The sequence below is a fragment of the Thamnophis sirtalis genome, unplaced genomic scaffold (genome assembly GCF_051295495.1).
Source record: "Thamnophis sirtalis isolate CommonGarterSnake01/CBP01778 unplaced genomic scaffold, rThaSir2_p1.2 scaffold_3, whole genome shotgun sequence".
Classification (NCBI taxonomy): domain Eukaryota; kingdom Metazoa; phylum Chordata; class Lepidosauria; order Squamata; family Natricidae; genus Thamnophis; species Thamnophis sirtalis.
The window spans coordinates 9,487,535-9,510,146 of NW_028261383.1; the positions used below are offsets into that span (position 1 = coordinate 9,487,535).

The 22,612-nt window shown below is 41.8% G+C and overlaps 1 protein-coding gene across 1 annotated transcript; it reads left to right on the top strand.

Annotated features, from left to right (window-relative positions):
* Nucleotides 1-8,178: 8,178 nt before the first annotated feature.
* LOC148047113 (vomeronasal type-2 receptor 26-like) lies at nucleotides 8,179-20,630 on the top strand. Its single transcript, XM_087708329.1, has 5 exons — nucleotides 8,179-8,436; nucleotides 9,124-9,930; nucleotides 14,509-14,739; nucleotides 15,962-16,088; nucleotides 19,508-20,630. Exons 1-5 carry the CDS (start codon nucleotides 8,275-8,277, stop codon nucleotides 20,431-20,433), a joined length of 2,253 nt encoding a protein of 750 aa, XP_087564455.1. The 5' UTR covers nucleotides 8,179-8,274; the 3' UTR covers nucleotides 20,434-20,630.
* Nucleotides 20,631-22,612: the final 1,982 nt, after the last annotated feature.

Genomic DNA, 22,612 nt, shown 5'->3' on the forward strand with positions numbered 1-22,612 from the left:
GCACGCGTTCTTATACATTCTCAAAAGCATTGCAACACGGAAATACTTAACACATTTCTTAGTGGTTATTTGGGGGGGAAAGCCTTATAAGTAGAGGAGGGTCTTACTTTTCCTTTTGTTACAGGTATGGACTACGTGTCATTAGCGAACTTTATCTGAACCTTGTGGTTTGGACTTTTGACATCTTGTGGTTAGAGGCGGATGACATTTCCTTTAAGCAAGCTTCTAACTATCCTTTTTATGCCACGTCTTCATTCTTATATAGTTAATCCATATTTTATTCTACTTTAAGATGGGTTGGCTGAAAGAGGACTTAGTCTCCTAGCCAGCATCCATGCTTAAAAGAACAAATACAGAGATATTTGACTACCATATTTATTTGGCGCAGAGCCAAGGTGGCGCAGTGGTTAAATGCAGCACTGCAGGCTACTGCTAGATCAGCAGGTCAGCGGTTCAAATCTCACCGGCTCAGGGTTGACTCAGCCTTCCATCCTTCCGAGGTGGGTAAAATGAGGACCCAGATTGTTGGGGGCAATATGCTGACTCTCTGTAAACCGCTTAGAGAGGTCTGAAAGGCCTATGAAGCGGTATATAAGTCTACTGCTATTGCTATTATTGTTTATAGAAAAGTAGCAGGAGTGGTATTCACTTACCTTCCCTACCGGTTCACAAATGTGAGCGTGCAAGTGCAATCGCTTCGCTTGCACACACCATGTCCATGCATGCACTCAGGCTTCCGCACATGCCCTTTGGCTTTAAAAAGTGCCTAAATGGGATGCCATAGAGCCGGGGCGATTGGGTGGGGCCACCCGCTATTTCTGCTACCGGTTCGAGCAAACTGGTCCAAACCAGCCGAATACCACCTCTGAGAAGTACCCCAAGAACAGGGACCAGGATGTCTGGAATAACAAGGGAAAACTGGGGAGGGAAATTCAAGGACAGAGGAAGAAAAAAATCTGGAAGAAAGTTTGTCTCTTCCTGAAAAACAAGACTAATTTATAAGTAAAACAGGAGGAAAAGACAAAAGCCAAAAAAAACCAAATGACAGCCTTGGGCTGCATCAACAGAGAGATAGTATTATCCTGTTGGTCACTTAAAGTGTTAGTACCAGTGGTGGGATTCAATTTTTTTTACTACCGGTTCTGTGGGTGTGGCTTGGTGGGTGTAAAATCTCCATTCATTCCCCACACCAGGGGAAGGTTACTTCAAAATCCCTATTTGGGGACTCAGCTGGGACTCAGGAGGCAGAGAATAGATGAGGCAGTCAAGGTGGTATTTACCAGTTCTTTCAACTATCGTATTTTTCGGACTATAAGATGCACTGGAGTTTAAGACACACCATGATTTTGAAGAGGTAAAATTAAAAGAAAAGTTTTTGCACTCTGTAGGCCTCCAAAAACCCTCTGCAGGCCTGTTTTTTTGCAAAAAAGAGAGCGGGGCATGCAGAGCTTTGGGAGACTTGCAGTGTGCTTCTGGGGACTGGGGGGGGGGGCAAAAATGAGCAAAAAACCCAGCCCATTTTTCACAAAAACGGGCCAGTTCTTTGCAAGGAAAAGGACATGCAGAGCTTTGGAAAGCTTTTAAGAGTGCTCCTGGGAGCTGGGGTGCCAGAAAAGAGCAACAACAGCCCTCCCCAGACCTCAGGAGCAATTTGTAAGGCTCCCAAACCCTCTGCACATCCATTTTTTGCAAAGGGGGCAGGTTTCAGTAGACAAAAAATACTGTGTTTAGTGTATAAGATGCACCCAGATTTTTACCCACTTTTTTGAGGGAAAAATTACATTTATACTAAGGTGACCAGATTTTCAGATTGGAAAAGAGGGACACCCTTTACCGGGGGTGGGGGGGGCTTGATTAAAAAAAATTTTTTTGTCAAAAGGTCACCCCAGGACACTGAAACCAGCATAAATACGAATCTGTTGCCAAACAAAATTTTGATCACATGACCATGAGGATGCTGCAACGGTCGCTAAGTGTGAAAAATGGTCGCAATGGTCGCTAAGTGTGAAAAATGGTCGCAACGGTCGCTAAGTGTGAAAAATGGTCATCAGTCACTTTTTTCAATGCCATTGTAACTTTGGTCACTAAATGTTTTCCCCCTCCTCGAGACTCCTCACTTCTTCCTTCATTCCTCTTGCTGATCTACCTTCACCTTATCTGTCTTCTGCTCTTTCCCTCTCTTCCTTCCTTCCTCCCTCCTTCCATCCTCTTCTTTCCTCACTCACTCCCTTCCTCCTTTTTTCTCTTCCTTCCTCCTTCCATTCTTTATACGATATAAAATTCAATGAGGGTGAAACACACCAAATCTGGCAAAGCTGCCTTGCACCAACCTGGCCTGCCCATAGAATAGCAGCCACTTTGAGACACATAAACCTGGTCTGAACATATTGCATCACAAAGATTTGCAAAGATCACATTTGCAAAAAGGAACATTTCTTGTAGTAAATACATTTTATAAACAATTTAAAAGTAAAAATCCCCCCAAAATAATAAAAAAGGTATTCTATAAATAAAAGAAATCCTTAAAAACCATTGTTAAGTATTACACCAGCAATAATTTATACTGTCACCATTTCAAACTATCATCAGAAATACGAATCTGTTGCCAAACATCAACATTTTGATCGCGTAACCATGAGGATGCCACAACGGTCGCTAAGTGTGAAAATGGTCGCTAAGTGTGAAAAATGGTCATCAGTCACTTTTTTCAATGCCATTGTAACTTTGGTCACTAAATGTTTTCCCCCTCCTCGAGACTCCTCACTTCTTCCTTCATTCCTCTTGCTTATCTACCTTCACCTTATCTGTCTTCTGCTCTTTCCCTCTCTTCCTTCCTTTCTCCTTCCATCCTCTCTTCTTTCCTCACTCACTCCCTTCCTCTTTTTTTCTCTTCCTTCCTCCTTCCATTCTTTCAGCTTCATTTCTTTTGCCTATCTACCTTCTCTGTCTTTCTGCTCTTTCCATTTCTTCGCTTCTGTTCCTTCCTTCTTCCCTCCTTTCCTATTTCTTCCTTCTTCCTTCCTTCTGCCTATCTACCTTCACCTTCTCTGTCTTTCTACTCTTTCCCTGTCTTCCCCTTTCCTCCCTCCCTCCCTTCTTTGCTTTCTAGTTCCATCTTTTCTTCTTTCCTCTCTCCCTCTTTTTCTTTTTTCCTTCCTTCCTCCTTCCTCTTGCCTATCAACTTTTTTTATTTTTTTTTGTTACATAGAAGACACATACCCACAACAATAAAAATAAAACAAAAAGAAAAAAACCCATCATCACATATAGCATGTCATTTGGTTACAAGTGTTTTAACATTTATCATTCTTATACATTTATTATTTCATTTAATAGGTTATAATATACAGTTTGGGTTGCTTTGTTTACCATCCCTTCCTCCTGTTATAACACCACCTTATTTTCCCTTTCTTTTCTCCCTTCCTCCCTTCTCTACTTTCTTCCTTCCTGCTCTCCCTTCCCTTCCTTCTTCCCTTACCTTTCTCCTACTCCTGCTCTTCCTCTTCCCCTTTCTACCCTCTCTCCCCCTCTTTCTCTCCTTTCCATCCTCCTCTCCTTACCTCTTTCTTCTTTCCATCATCCTTTCATTCTCTCCTCCTTTCTCCCTTTCTCCCAACTCCCTTTCTGGGAGTTGAAGTCCACACACTTTCAAGTCTCCAAGGTGGAGAAAGACTGATCTATCTAATTAATATAATTATTTCTCCCTCTCTTTTTCACTCTCTTTCCAGCGCACACACGCAAATGCATAGGGCAGCCCACCTCACACACAGGTAACTCCGGGCGGCTTGCGGGAAGAGGACAGCCTACCACTCACCCACGCGGGGGGGGGGCAGGATTTCGCCAAGAAAAGTTAACTTTCCTGCGAAAGGGGCCGGCAGCCTCTCAGCTCTTCCCGGCTGGGAAGACCTCCCCCCACCTCCACTCCTGCGACCCTCCTCCCGCCTCCTCGGAGCTTCAAGCAAGCTAACTGGGAAGGCTGGGAAAGAAGAAGAAACGGAGGCGCGAGGTCAGCCCTGCAAAAGCGCTCCTTTCCTGGCTCTGCTGCCGTTGCTGCTGCTGCGGGCGGAAGGGGAGGAGGAGGAGGAAGAAGATAAAGCGGCGGGGCGGTCCCTGCAGCCACCGACACGGGAAAGGTGCGCTTTGACAGGGCTCCCACAGCCCTGCCAAAGCGCCCATTTCCCGGCTCGGCTGCCGTTGCTGCTGCTCATGGCAGAAGGGGAAGAGGAGGAGGAGGAAGAGAAAGTGGTGGGGCGGTCCCTGCAGCCGCCGACGCGGGAAAGGTGCGCTTTGACAGGGCTCCCACAGCCCTGCTAAAGCGCCCCTTTCCCAGCTCGGCTGCCATTGCTGCTGCTCATGGCAGAAGGGGAAGAGGAGGAGGAGGAAGAGAAAGCAGCGGGGCGGTCCCTGCAGCCGCCGACGCGGGAAAGGTGCGCTTTGACAGGGCTTCCACAGCCCTGCTAAAGCGCCCCTTTCCCAGCTCGGCTGCTGTTGCTGCTGCTCATGGCAGAAGGGGAAGAGGAGGAGGAGGAAGAGAAAGCAGCGGGGCGGTCCCTGCAGCCGCCGACGCGGGAAAGGTGCGCTTTGACAGGGCTTCCACAGCCCTGCTAAAGCGCCCCTTTCCCAGCTCGGCTGCCGTTGCTGCTGCTCATGGCAGAAGGGGAAGAGGAGGAGGAGGAAGAGAAAGCAGCGGGGCCGTCCCTGCAGCCGCTGACGCGGGAAAGGTGCGCTTTGACAGGGCTTCCACAGCCCTGCTAAAGCTCCCCTTTCCCAGCTCGGCTGCTGTTGCTGCTGCTCATGGCAGAAGGGGAAGACGAGGGAGACCTCCCCTCACTTCCACTCCTGCGACCCTCCTCCCGCCTCCTCGGAGCTTCAAGCAAGCTAACTGGGAAGGCCGGGGAAGAAGAAAAAGCGGCGGCGCGGGGGCGTGCCGGAAGCCCGGCTGCCATTTCTCTTGCTGAGGGCGGAAGGGGAGGAGGAGGAGGAGAAAGTTAAAGTGGCAGCCCGATCCCTTCAGCAGCCGAGGAGGGAAACGTGCGTTTTGACAGGGCTTGCACAGCGCTGTGCAAGCCCTGCCAAAGTGTCCGTTTCCCGGGCGGGCTGCCGTTTCTCTTGCTGAGGGCGGGAGGAGGAGGAGGAGAAAGTTAAAGTGGCGGCCCGATCCCTTCAGCAGCCGAGGCGGGAAACGTGCGTTTTGACAGGGCTTGCACAGCGCTGTGCAAGCCCTGCCAAAGTGTCCGTTTCCCGGGCGGGCTGCCGTTTCTCTTGCTGAGGGCAGGAGGAGGAGGAGGAGAAAGTTAAAGTGGCGGCCCGATCCCTTCAGCAGCCGAGGCTAATTCTCTGCACGAACGAGAGCGTGGGGGCAGCGGCAGCCGCCCGCACAGAACTTCCACGTGCTTCAGTGGCTTCTGCCGGGCGGCAGGAGCCCCGGAAGTGAGAGGAAGTTCTCTGCGGGCAGCTGCCGCTGCCCCCACCCTCTCCTCCTGCCGCGGCGAGCGGAAAATTCTCTGATTAGAATTAGATTAGATTACTCACCAACAAGCGCAGCTGCAACCCCAAAAGACGAAAGGAAAATGGAGACTCACGCAGGAGTCCTCAGGGTAAGGAGTCCAGCCAATCAGTGAGCTGGTTGGGATAGAAAATTTTCCATCCCAGCCAGCTCACTGATTGGCTGGAGTCCTGGCCAATTAAATCAGTGAGCGGCAGGCTGGGCTGGCTTAAATTTGTAGGTAGCAGATAGAACAGAACGATGAGCCAGCCCAGCAAGCTAGCAGCTGATGGGCGGGAGCTGCGAGCGCCAAAAAAGCGTGCTTTTTAAAAAAGCGTGCGGGACGCGGGAAAATGCATTAAAAAGCGGGGGTGTCCCGCCAAAAGCGGGACGTCTGGTCACCTTAATTTATACTCAGAAAAATATGGTACTCAAAATTTCTGCTACTGGTTCTCCAGAACTGGTCAGAACCTGCTGAATTAGCACTACTCAGGTGACACTGACAACACAGATAAAACTCCAGGAGGCTTCAACAATTCTCTAAAGAATACAAATGACCAGCAGTCTGCAAAGAGTATAAATCCTTCTATTCCCCACCATCCAGTCAGATGCTTCTTGGATGAGAAGTGAAATGTCTTCAAAGAAAAATTAGAAAGTCCAGTTGTCTCTTGAAAAAGAACCTTTGGGACAACCATGACCTGGATGACTGAGAATCTCCATAGACATTCTCTCTGGGGACTAGAGTAGATCAGGAGTGTCAAACTGGTGGCCCATGGACCAGATAGGTCACGCACAGGCCACACCCGCCCCAGTTAAGCAAAAAGGAAAAACATCATGTGATAGCAACATGACGTGGTGAGTTTGACCCCTGTGGAGTAGATGAATAAGAAGTGAGTTTCTTGGATCTAGAAGATGTCAAAGTTCAAAGAAAGTTCACAAAACACCAGTAACCCACATCAGACATTTAGATCAGCTGTCCTCCAATTCTACACCTGCTACGAGAAACCAGATAGCAATAGGACTTAGACTTAAATACCACAGCTCTCTCTAAGCGATTTTACAGAGTCAGCATATTGTCCCCAATGCTTTGGGTCCTCAGTTTACCCACTTCGGAAGGATGGAAGGCTGAGACAACTTTAAGCCTGGTGAGATTTGAACTGCCAAATTGCAGGCAGCCAGCAATCAGCAGAAGTAGCCTGCAGTACTGCACTCTAATGACTGCGCCACTGGGGCTCAGATGCCTAATAATTATGAAAATCATATTCTTTCTATCTTATAAATCTCACGGGGCTTTGTCCGACCATCATCACTGAATCTCTGAATGTGGGGAGCAGTCTGGTGCAACCTCATCTTGAATCTTGCCTGATGTTGAAATAAATGCTTCCTCTGGAGCCAATATATTCAGACAGAGATTTGGAGAGGATGCCAAGATGTGAGCTCATGCCTTGCCTGTAAAGGTGTGGTTGGACTCTATCTTTCTAGAGAGAGCTCTTTTCCTGAAATGCTACCAGATTTTGCCCTCAGATCAAAGCTGTTCTTCTTGCTATTGCTTCTGCTTCTGCTGCCCACCAAAGCCAATGGGAGAAAATGCCCCCTCGACTTCACCAAGGATCGGGATACAGTATACAATTATTATCACCCAGGAGATCTCTTACTTGGTGGGATTGTCCCTCTAAGATCAGGTATCGGTCTTCCATCAACGTTCATTATGCCTTTCCTTAGTCAACCAACTTTGTAAGTAGATCTGTGATATTGTTTTCATACTATTTTTTGCATGGAATCAGCTTTCATAAACACCCAATAATTCTCTCCACCATGAACAATCCTCAGGAATATTTTTTCATTTATCTTTCTGCCTCTTCTGCTTTTGGAAAGATAACTCTCTGGTTTGGCTCTGTAACCCAACAAGACAGACACAGACTTCAGAGGATAATTAGAACTGCAGAGAAAACAATTACTACCAATCTGCCTTCCATTGAGGACCTGTACACTGCACGAGTCAAAAAGAGGGCTGTGAAAATATTTACAGATCCCTCATATCCTGGACATGAACTGTTTCAACTCCTACCCTCAAAATGATGCTATAGAGCACTATACACCAAGAAAACTAGACACAAGGACTGAACGCCATCACTCTGCTAAACAAATTATTCCCTCAACACTCTCAAACCATTCACTAAGGCTGCATTACTATTACTATTACTATTAGTCTTCTCATTGTTCCTATCACCCATCTCCTCCCACTTATGACTGCAGGACTGTAACCTTACGAATGGTATTGATTGTTTCCTGATTGCTTATCTGTATCCTATGACTATCATTAAGTGTTGTAACTTATGATTCTTGACGAATGTATCTTGTCTTTTTATGTACACTGAAAGCATCTGCACCAAAGACAAATTCCTTGTGTGTCCAATCACACTTGGCCAATAAAGAATTCTCTTCTCTTCTCTTCTATTCTATTCTATGCTATGCTATGCTATTCTATGTTATTCTATTCACCTGAGACCATATAATTATTATTAGCAATAGTAGCCGCAGTAGTAAGGATATAGTTAGAATGGATCTCCAAAGTTATCTAGTTCAACATCCTGCTTATGTTCAAGATCTGTTGAAATGCTGAATTAATATTATGTCGTTGTTTTGTTGCTTTGGGCAGGAAAGGAATTCCTACATACTGGTTCCTTCTCTCCTTTCTTTTTGCCATCCGTGAGATCAACCAGGACCCCCAGGTTCTGCCCAATATCACCCTGGGCTATGACATTTACGAGAACTATTATCATCCAAGAATGACTGCCGAAGCCCTGGCAGACTTGCTCTCCACCGGACAGGCAAATGTTCCAAACTACATTTGTGGAAGAGAGAAGAGGCTGCTGGCTGTGATTGAAGGGGTTGAATCTGACATTTCTGAGCAGATTTCCACCATATCAAGCCTCTACAAAATGCCACAGGTATGAATTGCAATGGGGGGGAAAAACTAAGCCTGAATCTGTCCTGCCCAGGAAAATGTCCTACCTGTCCATGACTACTTCAGCTTCAACTGCAATAATACATGGGCAAACAATAGATTCAAACTCAAGGTAAACCACTCCAAACTCGATTGCAGAAAATATGACATCAGCAACTGAGTGGTCAATGCCCGGAATGCTTTACCCGACTCCATTGTTCCATCCTCAACCCCCCATAATTTGAACATTAAACTATCTAGTGTGGACCTCACCCCATTCCTAAGAGGTCTGTAAGGGGGCATGCATAAGTGCACCAGCGTGCCTACCGTTCCTGTCCTATTGTCCCCATTTATTCGTACCCATTTCCTCTGTTCATGTCCATGTTTATATTATACCTGTTATCTCGTACAAATGAATAAATGTCAGGACCGTCCAGGTATCCTCAGCAGAAAAGTATCTTGCTGCTTAACATCTCATAACCATCAAAACATTGGAACACTTACTCAGAGAGGGCACTAGAAATGATGTTCTCCCCTGCCTGTGACAACCTTTCAAACCATTTTATATTGCATTTATATCTCTTTCTTGACTGTAGTTATGTGTCGGTATGTGTGCATTAAACGATTTTCATCAACAGATCAAATTCTCCAAACTTTGGCCTCAAAATATTTTCATTCTTATTCTTAACAGGTCAGTCACGGTTTTGTGTCTGAAAAGCTGAATGACAAAACCCAGTTCCCCTTCATCTACCGGATGGTCCCCAAAGAAGAATACTTGTATTGGGGAATTGCCAAATTACTCCAACATTTTGGGTGGAATTGGGTCGGTCTCCTTGCACCGGACACTGACAACGGGCAAAGATTTCTACGGACTTTTAATCCCATACTGACCAGGAAAACAATTTGTGCAGCCTTCTCAGTGAGCATCCAAACAGCGTTCTGGAAGAGGCAGTTGCTGGACAATGCAACATTTCACCTATGGAACAATGTCAGTGTTTTAATATACTATGGTGAATCTCAATATTTCAACAGGTTAATACTCACATTTCGTGAATACATGGAAAAGCATGTCAAGCCTCTCCTGGCAAAAGTTTGGATCACCATAGCAATGTGGGACCTCTTCATGAATTTATCTCCTGAAATACTGTCTCCGTGGCATGTTCAGGGTTTCTTCTCTTTTTTAATCCATACTGAAAAAAGACCACAATATGCTTATGAAACATTTTTTGTCCCTATGCAAGATTTTGGCGGAATAGCATTCAGTTGTTCGTATTCCAAACACCCCTTTTCTGTGAAAGGAAGGATGAGATGCCAGGAGAATGAGGACCTGGAGATCCCGCAGGAAGAGGTGGTAGAGAAAACTCTCGCTCAGGACGGCTACGGTACTTACAATCTCGCCTGGGCAGTTGCTCGGGCATCACACGCTGCCTACCTATCCAGGTCCAAGTGGAAAACAATGAAGGAAAGAGATCACAGGCTGGTCCTTCAGACATGGCAGGTATTTGGTTTCCCTTAGAAAGCCTAAAGGTGACCCTTCAGGATTCAAATCCATTTTATTTTTTTTTATTTTTTTTATTTTTTTTTTATTTTATAATTTTATTTTTTATTACATAGACAACATAATCACATAACAATAGGAAAAAAAAACAAAGGAAAAAGGAAAAAAAAGGAACCCCACCCCCATCATCCCATACAATATGTCATTTGATCACAGGTACATCCCTACTACGTTTCCCCCCATACACACATCCTGTATCTCTCTGTTGTATATTTAATAGACACCACAATAACCTAGGGTTTTTTTTTAAAAAAAAGGGGGGGAAAAGAAAAAAAGAAAAAAACCCATTATCACATGCAGCATGTCGTTTGGTTACAAGTGTTTTAACATCTGCATCTTCAAATAATATTTACCGTCTCAAATATTTCATCTAACTAAAGGCCTCATTTTCATTCTACAATATATATTCAGTTAACATTAGCATTATTTTCCCCCATAAAGTATACTTATATTTATTGTTAACCTTGCATTTCATACCTTCAAACAGAGATATTATTCCTTCATTTTTCAACAAAGCATCGCTGCCTTATATATACCAGTTTTCATTTGTTCCCCTATTAGAATTGCTTATCAGCAGCAAAATATCATTATAATAAGTTCTTAACCTTATACATTATATCCCCAGACCTTATATTAATTCTTCATTGTGTCATTGTTAGATTATTTCACAGCATAATTATATCATCATTTATTTTCTTCAATTAAGGCATAAGTATATCATTTTTCATTTCCAAAGGTTTTTTTCCCCCTAGCCACCGATAAAACAAATCCCATATCTTATAAAATTGTTCATCCTCTTGCTCTCTAATTTCAAATGTCAATTTACTCATTTCAGCACAGTCCATTATTTTTCGGATAACTTCTTCCTGTTTTGGTATTGTTTCGTTTTTCCAGTTTTTTGCAAATACAATTCTGGCTGCTGTTAACACATTTACAATCAGATATTTTAAGTCTTTGTTGTAGGTTTTTGGTATGATCCCCAATAAAAAGACCTCTGGTTTAAAGTCTATTTGTTTGTGTGTCATTTTCTCCAACCACATGTGGATTTTAGTCCAGTATCTTTTAGCTTCAGTGCAAGTCCACCACATGTGGTAGTATAAGCCACATAGTATAAGAGATTCGTACCCTCTCCACCGTCCAAGCCTTCCGCATAGCCTTGAAGAGCTGGCTCGCCCGTCAGGCCTGGGGATAAGGACCGTTACCCCGCCCGAATATTGAATGTATGGTGTCGATTTTATTATATGTTGTCGTCTTAATGTTGTATTCCCCCTCCCTTGGTTTTCTGTGAGCCGCCCTGAGTCCCCTCAGGGAAAAGGGCGGCCTACAAATGTCAATAAAACCTATAAAAACCTATAAAAAACCTAAGCCAGGTATCTGGTGACATTTCCAACATTTTTCTGATTTATTCTTGAACATTCTTGTGATTCTGGTCGGGGGAGGTGCCACCTGTAAAACATCTTATACAAATTTTCTCTATATGCAGTAGACATTGTCATTTTGTAATTTTGAGACCACAATTTCTGCCAATTTTCTAAGTCAATCCCATACCTAAAGTTTTTTCCCCAAGCTATCATAGTTTCTTTAACTTGTTCTTCATGCAATTTAAACTCCAATAAATATCCATATAGTTTTTTAATTACTTTTTCATCAGTGCCTGTTAAAATTTTATCTAACTCAGTCATTTTATTATAAAGACCTTTAGTTTTTCTATCTTCATTATATCTAGATTGTATCTGTACATATGAATACCAGTTCATTTCCATCCCTTCTTGTTTCAACTCTTGAATAGATTTGAGCTCACCCTCTGTATTCAATAATTCTGTATATCTAACTGTTTGTTCCTTTTTATATATTATTGGATATGAAAATGCTTCAATTGTTGATATCCAGACTGGAATTTTTAAATAATGTAGTCTTTTAACCTTTTCCCAGTTTAACAACAACGCCTCCCTTATATAATGTCTTCTAAAGTAACCATGTGATTTAGTACCCTTATACCATAGGAAAGCATGCCATCCCAACAGTAAGTCGTGACCTTCTACATTCAATAATCTAGAGTTTTTTAATAATATCCATTCCTTAATCCACATCAAGTTTGTTGCCTGATAGTATAGCTCCCAATCAGGTAGCCCAAATCCTCCTCTAGATCTAGCATCTTGTAGTAATTTAAGTTTTATTCTAGCTTTTTTCCCTTGCCAAATTAATTTCAAAACTATTTTATTTAAATCTTGAAAAAAATCCTTATCCAATCTGATTGGGATTGTCTGAAACAGGTATAGAATTCTAGGTAGAATGTTCATTTTAATTGTAGAGATTCTTCCCATCATTGATAAGTGCAAATTTTCCCATTTCTCCAAGTCAATTGCAATTTGTCGTTTTAGCCTGGTATAGTTATCCTCTTTAAGAGTGCTACATCTAGGTGATAAATATATCCCCAAATATTTAACCTTACTTGTATTTTGAATCTGCAACGTTTCTGACAGCTCTTCCTTTTGTGTTGCTGGGATATTCTTCGTCATGATCTTTGTTTTATCTTTGTTTATTTTCAAGCCTGCTACTTCTCCATATTCCTCTATTCTTTCCAGCAATTTGGATGCTGTTTCTAATGGATCTTCAAGAATAAAAACTAAGTCGTCTGCAAACGCTTGTAATTTATACTCTTCTCTCTTAATTTTCATTCCTCTTATTTCTTCTTCTTCTCTGATCTTTCTGTTTAAGACCTCTAGTGTTAGGACAAAGAGTAGTGGTGATAGTGGGCAGCCTTGTCTCGTACCTCTCTTTATTTCAATCGGATCTGTTAGTTCTCCATTTACCATTATCCTTGCTGCTTGTTTCTGGTATATCATTCGTATAGTTTGAGTGAATTTCTTGCCAAAATTCATCTGCTCCAGTTGCAAAAACATAAATTGCCAATTCACATTGTCAAAGGCCTTCTGCGCATCGAGGAACATCAGTGCCATTTGTTTTTCAGGATGGGCCTCATAGTATTCCAAGGTATTCAAAATCATTCTCATATTGTCTTTAATTTGTCTTTTAGGTAAAAAGCCATTTTGATCTGAGTGGATGAAGCCATTTAAATATTTTTTAAGTATCTCAGCTAGTATAGATGCAAATAGCTTGTAGTCTGAATTTAATAAAGAGATTGGTCTATAATTCTTGATTTGTGTTAGATCAGTCTCTTCCTTGGGTAGTAGTGTGATATACGCTTCTGACCATGACTTCGGTATTTTGCTCTCAGACATCACTTCATTCATGACTTGTAGGAGTGGGAGGGTCAATGTTTCTTCAAATGTTCTGTAGAATTCCACAGGTAGTCCATCTGGTCCTGGAGCTTTCCCATTGTTTTGTTTTTAAGTGCCTCTGTTAGCTCCATCATTGTTATTTTACTTTCTAACATTGTTCTAGTTTCGTCTGGTACCTGGGGGAGATTGGCATCTTGTAAGTACTTTTCAACTCGTCCCTCCTCCACCTTCTCTTGTTCATAGAGTTTAGCATAATAGTCTTGTATAATATTTTTTTCTCAGTATTTCCATACTGAATTTCTCCTTGTTTATCTCTTAGTTGAAGTATTTTCTTTGTTTCTCTCTCTTTTTTCATCTTATATGCCAACCACCTGCCTGGCTTATTCGCATTTTCAAAATAATTCTGTTTGGCACCTCTAATTTTTTGTGCCAGTTCTTCCTTTTCTAATAGGTCCATTTTGTGTTTAATTATGTCCATTTTTATTTTGACATCTTTTTTTTGTGGGGCTCTCTGTAGTTCTCTTTCAAGTATTTTATAGTCGTTATCTAAAGCTTTATGCATTTGTCTTTTCTTTAAGTTTCTCTTCCTTGTGTAGTCTATTGTCAAACCTCTGATAACAGCCTTCATTGTATCCCAGAGATTCTGCAACGACGTATCTTCTTTCCTATTTTCTTTAAGGAAAAGGACTAGCTCTTTTTCCATTTTTTGTACAAACTCTTTTTCTTTCAATATAGTGTTATTTAGTGTCCATCTAGGTCTTGCCCTTTGGCCTTTCCATTTAATTAAAATTGGATTGTGGTCCGCCCAGGTACTTGCTCCAATCTCAATTTCTTTTATGTTGGAGCTCAACTCCGCTGAGACCCATATCATATCTATTCTAGAAAATGAAGAATGTCTGTTTGAGTAGAAAGTGTATTGTTCTTTTTTAGCATTTCTTTCTCTCCATATATCTTTTAGATTTACTTCATCTGTCATCCTAAAAAAAGATTTCGGCAGAGGCTTCCTATTTAATTTTTTTGTTTTATGTGTTTTATAGTCCATATTTTGATTCACAATGCCATTAAAGTCTCCCATCATACAAATATCAGCATAGTCTAGTTCCAAAACTTTTTTGTGTAGTTTTTTGTAAAATTCATCTTGTTTTTCAAATCCATTTTAGATGGTGTGATGAGTTTAGGGTTTGAGTCCTGGATGGGAGTTAGGTGGATGATGTTAACTCTCCTTGTACCTTTGATTTCTTCCCTTCTCATGTTGTTCTTCTGTTTGCCATTGTAGCTTCATCCTTTCCTGGGAGATTCCCACTTCTACAATAGTTGCATGGAGGGAGTTTTTCTGGATGAGAAAGGGGACCTCGCTGCCAAATTTGATACCGTGAACTGGGTGACCTTTCCCAATGAGTCCTTCAATGCCGTGAAGTTTGGGAGGATAGATAGACCATGGGGGTCCAAAGATCTGGAATTCACCCTTGACCAGGAGGCCATGAATTGGTCCCAACGGTTTAACCAGGTGAGCTGAGATTGTTCATTTAATGTTCTCCATCCTTTCTTTCATTATTTCCAACCAGTTGGGAAACATATGGGAAGTAGAAGGATCTGGGATGAAAGATTGCTTGGAATCATTCTTGTTCGCTATGAAATAGCTAGGTTATTTGGATCACTGAATGGGGATTCCATGGTCAAGAGATCTATTGTGAATTACCCAGATTCAAACGCTAGTTGGATCTTAGTCTATATTTCTGTTTTTAGGCTGTAGATGCTAGCTTATTTGGACATTTCCCTTCCCTTCATGGTATACTTGCAGCCAAAAAAGTAAAAGGTCCAAAGGTCAGTAAGTAGATAAGATAATCCTAGAAAGGAAATATATATTTATAACCCATAAAAAGGGTTTTTTGTTTTCCATTAGCTTATTGGTAAACTTGTTGTTGTAATTTATCAATTAGTTACTCGTTATTTGGGTTTAGTCCAGAGGGTCCTCTTGTTGGAGTAGATTTCAACCTCTCTTTCCGCAAATCTAGCAAGTGTATTAACCACATTAACAAATCTTAATAAATGTGGTTTATTCAATCAAATGATTAAGAATATTTAGTTTCATGTAATGAGTGAATCCAGCCATAGTTATAGCTACTGAAACATGTGTCACTAATATCTTGTTCCCTTGAAAACATCTTAACCTTTGCCCATTTACCCAAAATGTTGCCTATGAGCCACGGTGGCATAGTGGTTAGAATGATGTACTGCAGGATACTTCTGCTGACTGCCAACTGACTGCAATTTGCAGTTCGAATCTCAGCAGACTCAAGGTTAACTCAAGCAAAGATGATGTTCAGCAGGTTCAAAGATGATGTTCAGCAGTAGCTAAAATTCTGAGTATTTTGGAGAACTACTAAATGCCACCTCTGACTGGCCCCACCCCCATCTATTCTCTGCCTCCCAAGTCCCAGTTGATTGGGAGGGAATGGGGATTTTGCAGTAACCTTCCTCTGCAACAGCCACCAAGCCACGCCTACCAAGCTTTGCCCACAGAACCTGTAGTAAAAAACTTTGAATCCCACCACTGTAACTCAGCCTTCCATCCTTCCAAGGTGGGTAAACTGAGGACCCACTTAGAGGGGGCTGTAAAGCACTATAAAGTGGTATATAAGTCTAGGTGCTATTGCTATTACTATCAGCACAGCTTCTGGGAGCACGTTTTACATCTGCAGTTGATGCTCCTTTTCTTTTTTGGTCAGCCCCTGCCTCGCTCCAGGTGTACCAAAAGCTGTCTTCCTGGCCAAGCCAAGATGGTCCTAGAAGGAAGACCACTTTGCTGCTATGGTTGTGCCTCGTGTGCAGAAGGCACCATCTCCACTCAGGAAGGTAGGAGACATTGGGGAAGGGAGAGAGACCATGAACGGTGGGTAGAAGAGACAGTGAAGCATTTCCATTCAGGAATGTTAGTAGCAACTTTGGGCAACAGGTCCATAGAGATGACGAGGTTGGGCCCATCTGATCATCAGGGCAAACTGGTTCACTCCCAGCTGATCATCGGAGCTACCGGTTTGCCTGAACCGGTCCGAACCGGTAGGATCCCACCCCTGATGCCCACCTCAATCTCTTGGATTGCTGTAATACGTTCTACATGGGCTGCCTTTAAAAAAAATTTGTAAGCCTCAGTTGTTGTGAAATACAGTGGCATGCATGATTATGTGTGCTTCTAGAATATCAGTGGTCCTGCTTCATGAGCTGCACTGGCTGCCAGTCTGCTCCTAGGGGCAATTCATGGTGCTGGTTTTGTCCTTTACAGCCCTTCACCTCATGGGGCAATGTATATTTATATATGGGGCCTCTCTGTTATAGGCCCAAAGAGTTAGTCCTTCTCTGTCATGGCACCCACTTTATGGAATATAGTTCCGGCTGAACTGAGCTCATCTCCATCCTTCCTCATTTTCCAGAATCACTCAGGATCTGGTGATGTCCTCATGGCTGGGTGTCCTAGGGGTCCATTGAGATTTTGAGGTGGATCCCTTGCTAATCTAATTTCTATTCATCTTACACTTTTTAAACTTTTTAATTTGACTGCTTTTGACATGTTTGTTGTGTAATAATTTGCTCTAAGCCATCCAGAGTCACCTTGTGATTTGGGCATAATTATATGCCTATTATCATTTTGCTGCTGTTAAGTAGGCGTCTAGATTTCTGCATGCCACATCCATGAGAATGGAAAGGAATGGAATCCTTCATTTGGCCAAGTGTGATTAGACACACAAGGAATATGTCTCCCTATGTTTCTAATAACACTAGTCATATTAGTTTGATAGTTTCCAAAGTAAGACAAATAATAAATATTTATTCAGTAAGTAACTCTGTCAATGAACAAAATGAAAATGAAAATCAAGTGAAAACAGAAGTTGTGGGTGTTCCATCACTGGAGGATTTTAAGAAGTGATTGGACCGCAATTTCTCTGAAATGGTACAGAGTCTCCTGCCTGAGCAGGGGGTTGGACTAATACAATACAATAGCAGAGTTGGAAGGGACCTTGGAGGTCTTCTAGTCCAACCCCCTGCCTAGGCAGGAAACCCTACACCACTTCAGACAAATTGCTATCCAACATCTCCTTAAAGACTTCCAGTGTTGGGGCATTCACAACTTCTGGAGGCAAGCTGTTCCACTGATTAATTGTTCTAACTGTCAGGAAATTTCTCTGCAGTTCTAAGTTGCTTCTCTCCTTGATTAGTTTCCACCCATTGCTTCTTGTTCTGCCCTCAGGTGCTTTGGAGAATAGTTTGAGTCTCTCTTCTTTGTGGAACCCCTGAGATATTGAAACACTGCTATCATGTCTCCCCTAGTTCTTCTTTCTATTAAACTAGACATACCCAGTTCCTGCAACCATTCTTCATGTGTTTTAGCCTCCAGACCCCTAATCATCTTTGTTGCTCTTCTCTGCACCCTTTCTAGAGTCTCTACATCTTTTTTAACCAAAACTGAATGCAGTATTCCAAGGGTGGCCTTACCAAGGCATTATAAAGTGGTATTAACACTTCATGTGATCTTGATTCTATCCCTCTGTTTACACAGCCTAGAATTGTGTTGGCTTTTTTGGCAGGTGCTGCACACTGTTGGCTCACATTTAAATAGTTGTCCACTAGGACTCCAAGATCCCTCTCACAGTTACTACTATTGAGCAAAATACCACCTATACTGTACCTGTGCATTTCGGTTTTGTTGCCTAAATGTAGAATCTTATTTTTTTTCACCATTTAATTTCATTTTGTTAGATAGTGTCCAACGTTCAAGACTAGAAGACTTCCAAGGTTGCTTTAATTGAGTTTGTCTTGAAGCTGCAAAGCAGTGCATATGACACATATTTTGTCTTCCAATGTAATGTTTTTATATATATATATTTATTTTTAAACAGACAAAAACAAAGACATAAAACACATACAACCTTCTTCCATTTCACATAGCGTGTTGTTTGGTTACAAGACCTCCTTTCCATGGTCACCATTTACAATTATGTATCAAATCACAAATTATTCATTAGATAAACATAAGTACATTATTATCATTATATATCAATTATTCAACTGTAATTGTCATTCCCTAATTTTAAATGAGTTATTCTAAGTATTGAATTCATACATACATCATTTTGTATCAATAGTTCAACTCCAATTATTATTCCTACATTTTAAACAGAATATTCTATATATTGAGATCATACAACATCATTCCTTTATACCATTCTAGTCTGTTTAACAATGCTAACCCCTTAAAATATTGCATATAATATTCTATTATTCTTAAAATATAAAAAGTTCTCCAACATTTTCCATTATCATGATTTTTTATCTAACCATTGATAGAACAAGTCCCAAGCCTTGTAAAATTGTTCATCTTCTTGTTGTCTAATTTCAAATGTCAATTTACTCATTTCGGCACATTCCATTATTTTTTGGATAATTTCCTCCTGTGTTGGTATTTTCTCATTTTTCCAAATTTTTGGAAATACAATTCTAGCTGCTGTTAAAACATTTACAATCAAATATTTCAAATCTCTTATATATTTCTGGCACAATTCCCAATAAAAATAATCTCTAAATCTTTTTTATGATAAAATGACTCAGCTAGATAAAATTTTGATGGGTACTCATGAAAAAGTAATTTAAAAACTTTATGGACACTTATTACAGGTTAAGTTAGAAGAAGAAGTTAAAGGATCTATGATAGCCCGGGGGGGTGGGATTTTGGGCATGGGATTGAATTAGAGAAGTGATAGAAATTGTGGTCCCAAAATTATAAAATGACAATGTCAACAGCATATAAAGAAAATTTGTATAAGATGTTTTACAGGTGGCATCACCCCCGATGAGAATAGCAAGAATGTTCAAGAATAAATGAGAAAAGTGTTGGAAATGTCATCAGACACCGGGTTCATATTACCGTATGTGGTGGACTTTCACAGAAGCTAAAGGATATTGGACACAAAAACATATAGACTTAAAAGTCTTCCAATGTAATGCTGTAGACAAGGATGGGTGTGAGAATTGGAAGCTGAGACTTAAACAGGGGAGGTTCTCTACTCTACTCTACTCTACTCTACTCTACTCTACTCTACTCTACTCTACTCTACTCTACTCTACTCTACTCTACTCTACTAACAAAATGTCTTATTTAACAGACTAGGATATTGAGGAACAATATCTTAGCTATAACTAATTATATACCTATTCAAAAGGAGTGTTTTATTATGTTCATGCAAAAATAATATTTAAGGTCTTGCCTGTCTTGTCCCCAGATGCAGAGAAATGCACAAGATGTCCAGAAGATCAGTATCCAAACAAAGATCAAACCAAATGCATTCCCAAGAAAGTAACCTTCTTGTCTTACAAAGAAGATTTGGGGATAATCCTGGCTTCCTTTGCTCTCAGCTTGTCTTTGGTCACTGTCTTCATTTTAGCAATGTTCATCAAATTCTTAGAAACTCCCATAGTCAAGGCAAATAACCGGGACCTCTCCTACATCCTCCTGGTCTCTCTACTGTTGTCCTTCTTGACTTCCCTCCTCTTCATTGGGCGTCCAAGGGCGACCACCTGCCTTCTCAGGCAAACTTCCTTCAGCATCATCTTCTCTGTTGCCGTCTCTTCCATCTTAGCTAAAACAATTACAGTGGTGCTGGCTTTCCTGGCCACAAGACCTGGGAATGCTGTGAGGAGATGGCTGGGAAAGACTCTGGCCAATTCCATTGTTCTTTCCGGCTCTGGTCTCCAAGTTGTCCTCTGCACCATCTGGCTGGCCATTTCTCCCCCATTTCCTGAGTCTGACATGTACTCCCAGTCAGAGGAGATTGTTCTGAAGTGCAACGAAGGCTCTGTTGCCATGTTTTATGGTGCACTCTCATACATGGGCTTCTTGGCTGCCATCTGTTTTACAGTGGCTTTCCTGGCCAGGAATTTGCCTGGGGCCTTCAATGAAGCCAAGTTGATCACCTTCAGCATGCTGGTTTTCTGCAGTGTTTGGGTGTCCTTTGTCCCGACCTACCTGAGTACCAAAGGGAAGTACATGGTGGCCGTTCAGGTCTTCTCCATCCTGGCCTCTAGTGCTGGCCTGCTGGGCTGCATCTTCATCCCCAAATGCTACATTATTTTAATACGGCCTGACCTGAATACAAAGGAGCAGTTAACAGCAAAAAGTACAGATGGTTTGAGAGCCAATGCAAAATAATCCTAGTTGTCATAACCCTCTCAGAGAGCTGCTACATCATAGCTTGGATTCAAATTCAGGAGAACATAATGTATTTATTTGTAGACCTTCCATACCTTCCACTATGAAGAGGTTGAAAATGCTGAAATATGCCTAGACTTTTAGGGAGAAAAGTATTTCCTGACTGTCCTCCAAATGACGGATCCAAAAATAGCCTAGAAGACAACAGAGAAATGTTAAAGTCTTCTTGAAATATTAATATCCTCTGGCAGAGTTATTTGATTGGGAAATGCTTCTGGTTGATTGGATTTCTCAAATAATATTTAAAAAAATAGATGCTTAATATATTTATGTTTTGGGATTTTAGTTTAGTAGTTAAAGATGTGAATGTGATATTTAATGGTCCTTCTTAAGTGTGGACATTGGCATCCTTCTTTTCTCATAGAAGAAGACAGATTGGATAGGCCTATTACTGGACTTTTTGTTCAAGAATGATGCATTCAAGCATAAGAAGATGTCTTCCAGTTGAATATGACAATAGAAATTCCTAAGATAAAGAGCAGCTGGGTAGCACCCCCAATGAATCTGAGATGTGCATGAGGTACTGTAGATCAGTGGTCCCCAACCCTTCCAGTTCTGTAGACCAGCAGTGACAGTGGGGGGAGGCATGTTTATAATCATTTTCCATTTCCTGTCTAAGGGGAACCACTTTAAGTGTGGGGTGTCTGTCCCTTTCTCCTTCTGATGCTGTTTTGTAGGAGAGGGGAGAAAGATGGGCTCTCCTTGGTGTGGTAGAGCCCTTTCGAAAGCCCTGCCACTGTGTCCAGCTTGCCTCACCACCATAAACCTCACCGCATGTCACTGGCATTAAGTCATGCTGGCCACATGACCACAGTGACATCTTTGGACAGCGCCAGTTCTTCAGGTCTGAAACAGAAATGAGCACTGCCCCCTAGAGTCAGGAACAACTAGCACATATGTGCGAGGGGAACCTTTACCTTTTTAATGATGAAGCAATGCTTGCATCCAGGTTTTGGATTGAAGGTAAACCCCATAAGCCCTTAAGAATCCAATCCATATGAGGGATTGTCAGACTTAGATGTGAGTCTGAACTATTAGTGATTGATCCAGTGTAAATTTTTCAGAGGTAGACGAGAAAGTATCTTACAATGGAAGACAGCTGGTTGCCTGGCCTTGCTGCCAATAGGTTCCAAGGCACATTATCTCTTTAAAAAGGACATCAGAACTCAAGATGGACAGCCTCTATTTTTCACACAACAACCACACTATGAGATTGTTGCAGAAAATGACAGGCTTTAGACTTCTCAGGATACAGGAAAAGTTTATTTGGCAGCCAGGTTCAGAAAGTTAGCCCATGGCTAGCATTGCAAGTTCTGAACAACCTTCATTATCGAAGCATGCGTTCTTATACATTCTCAAAAGCATTGCAACATGGAAATACTTAACTCATTTCTTATTGGTTATTTTGGGGGAAAAGCCTTATAAGTAGATGAGGGTCTTACTTCTCCTTTTGTTACAGGTATGGACCACGTGTCATTAACGAACTTTATCTGAACCTTGTGGTTTGGACTTTTGACATAGGGACGTTGGCTAGAACATCTTGTGGTTAGAGGCTGATGACATTTCCTTTAAGCAGACTTCTAACTGTCCCTTTTATGACACGTCTTTATTCTTATAATTTTAATCCATATTTTATTCTACTTTAAGATGGGTTGGCTGAAAGAGGACTTAGTCTCCTGGCCAGCATCCATGATTAAAAGAAACAAATACAGAGATATTTGACTATCATATTTATTTGTTTATAGAGAAGTAGCAGGAGTGGTATTCACTTACCATCCCTACCGGTTCGCAAATGTGAGCGTGCAAGTGCAATCGCCACATCCGCGCATGCACTCAGCCTTCTGCACATGCTATTTGGCTTTAAAAAGTGCCTAAATGGGATGCCATAGAGCCGGGGCGGTTGGGTGCCCTCCCCCGCTATTTCTGCTACCGGTTCGAGCAAACTGGTCCAAACCAGCCGAATACCACCTCTGAGAAGTACCCCAAGAACAGGGACCAGGATGTCTGGAATAGCAAGGGAAAACTGGGGAGGGAAATTCAAGGACAGAGGAAGAAAAAAATCTGGAAGAAAGTTTGTCTCTTCCTGAAAAACAAGACTAATTTATAAGTAAAACAGGAG

What these genes read in the sequence shown, in the direction of transcription:
- LOC148047113 (XM_087708329.1), top strand. Translation starts at nt 8,275, where the DNA reads ATGACTGCCGAAGCCCTGGCAGACTTGCTCTCCACCGGACAGGCAAAT. An exon ending in GCCTCTACAAAATGCCACAG is followed by an intron (nt 8,437 to 9,123) that starts GTATGAATTGCA and finishes TATTCTTAACAG; the next exon opens with GTCAGTCACGGTTTTGTGTC. An exon ending in CACCATCTCCACTCAGGAAG is followed by an intron (nt 16,089 to 19,507) that starts GTAGGAGACATT and finishes TCTTGTCCCCAG; the next exon opens with ATGCAGAGAAATGCACAAGA.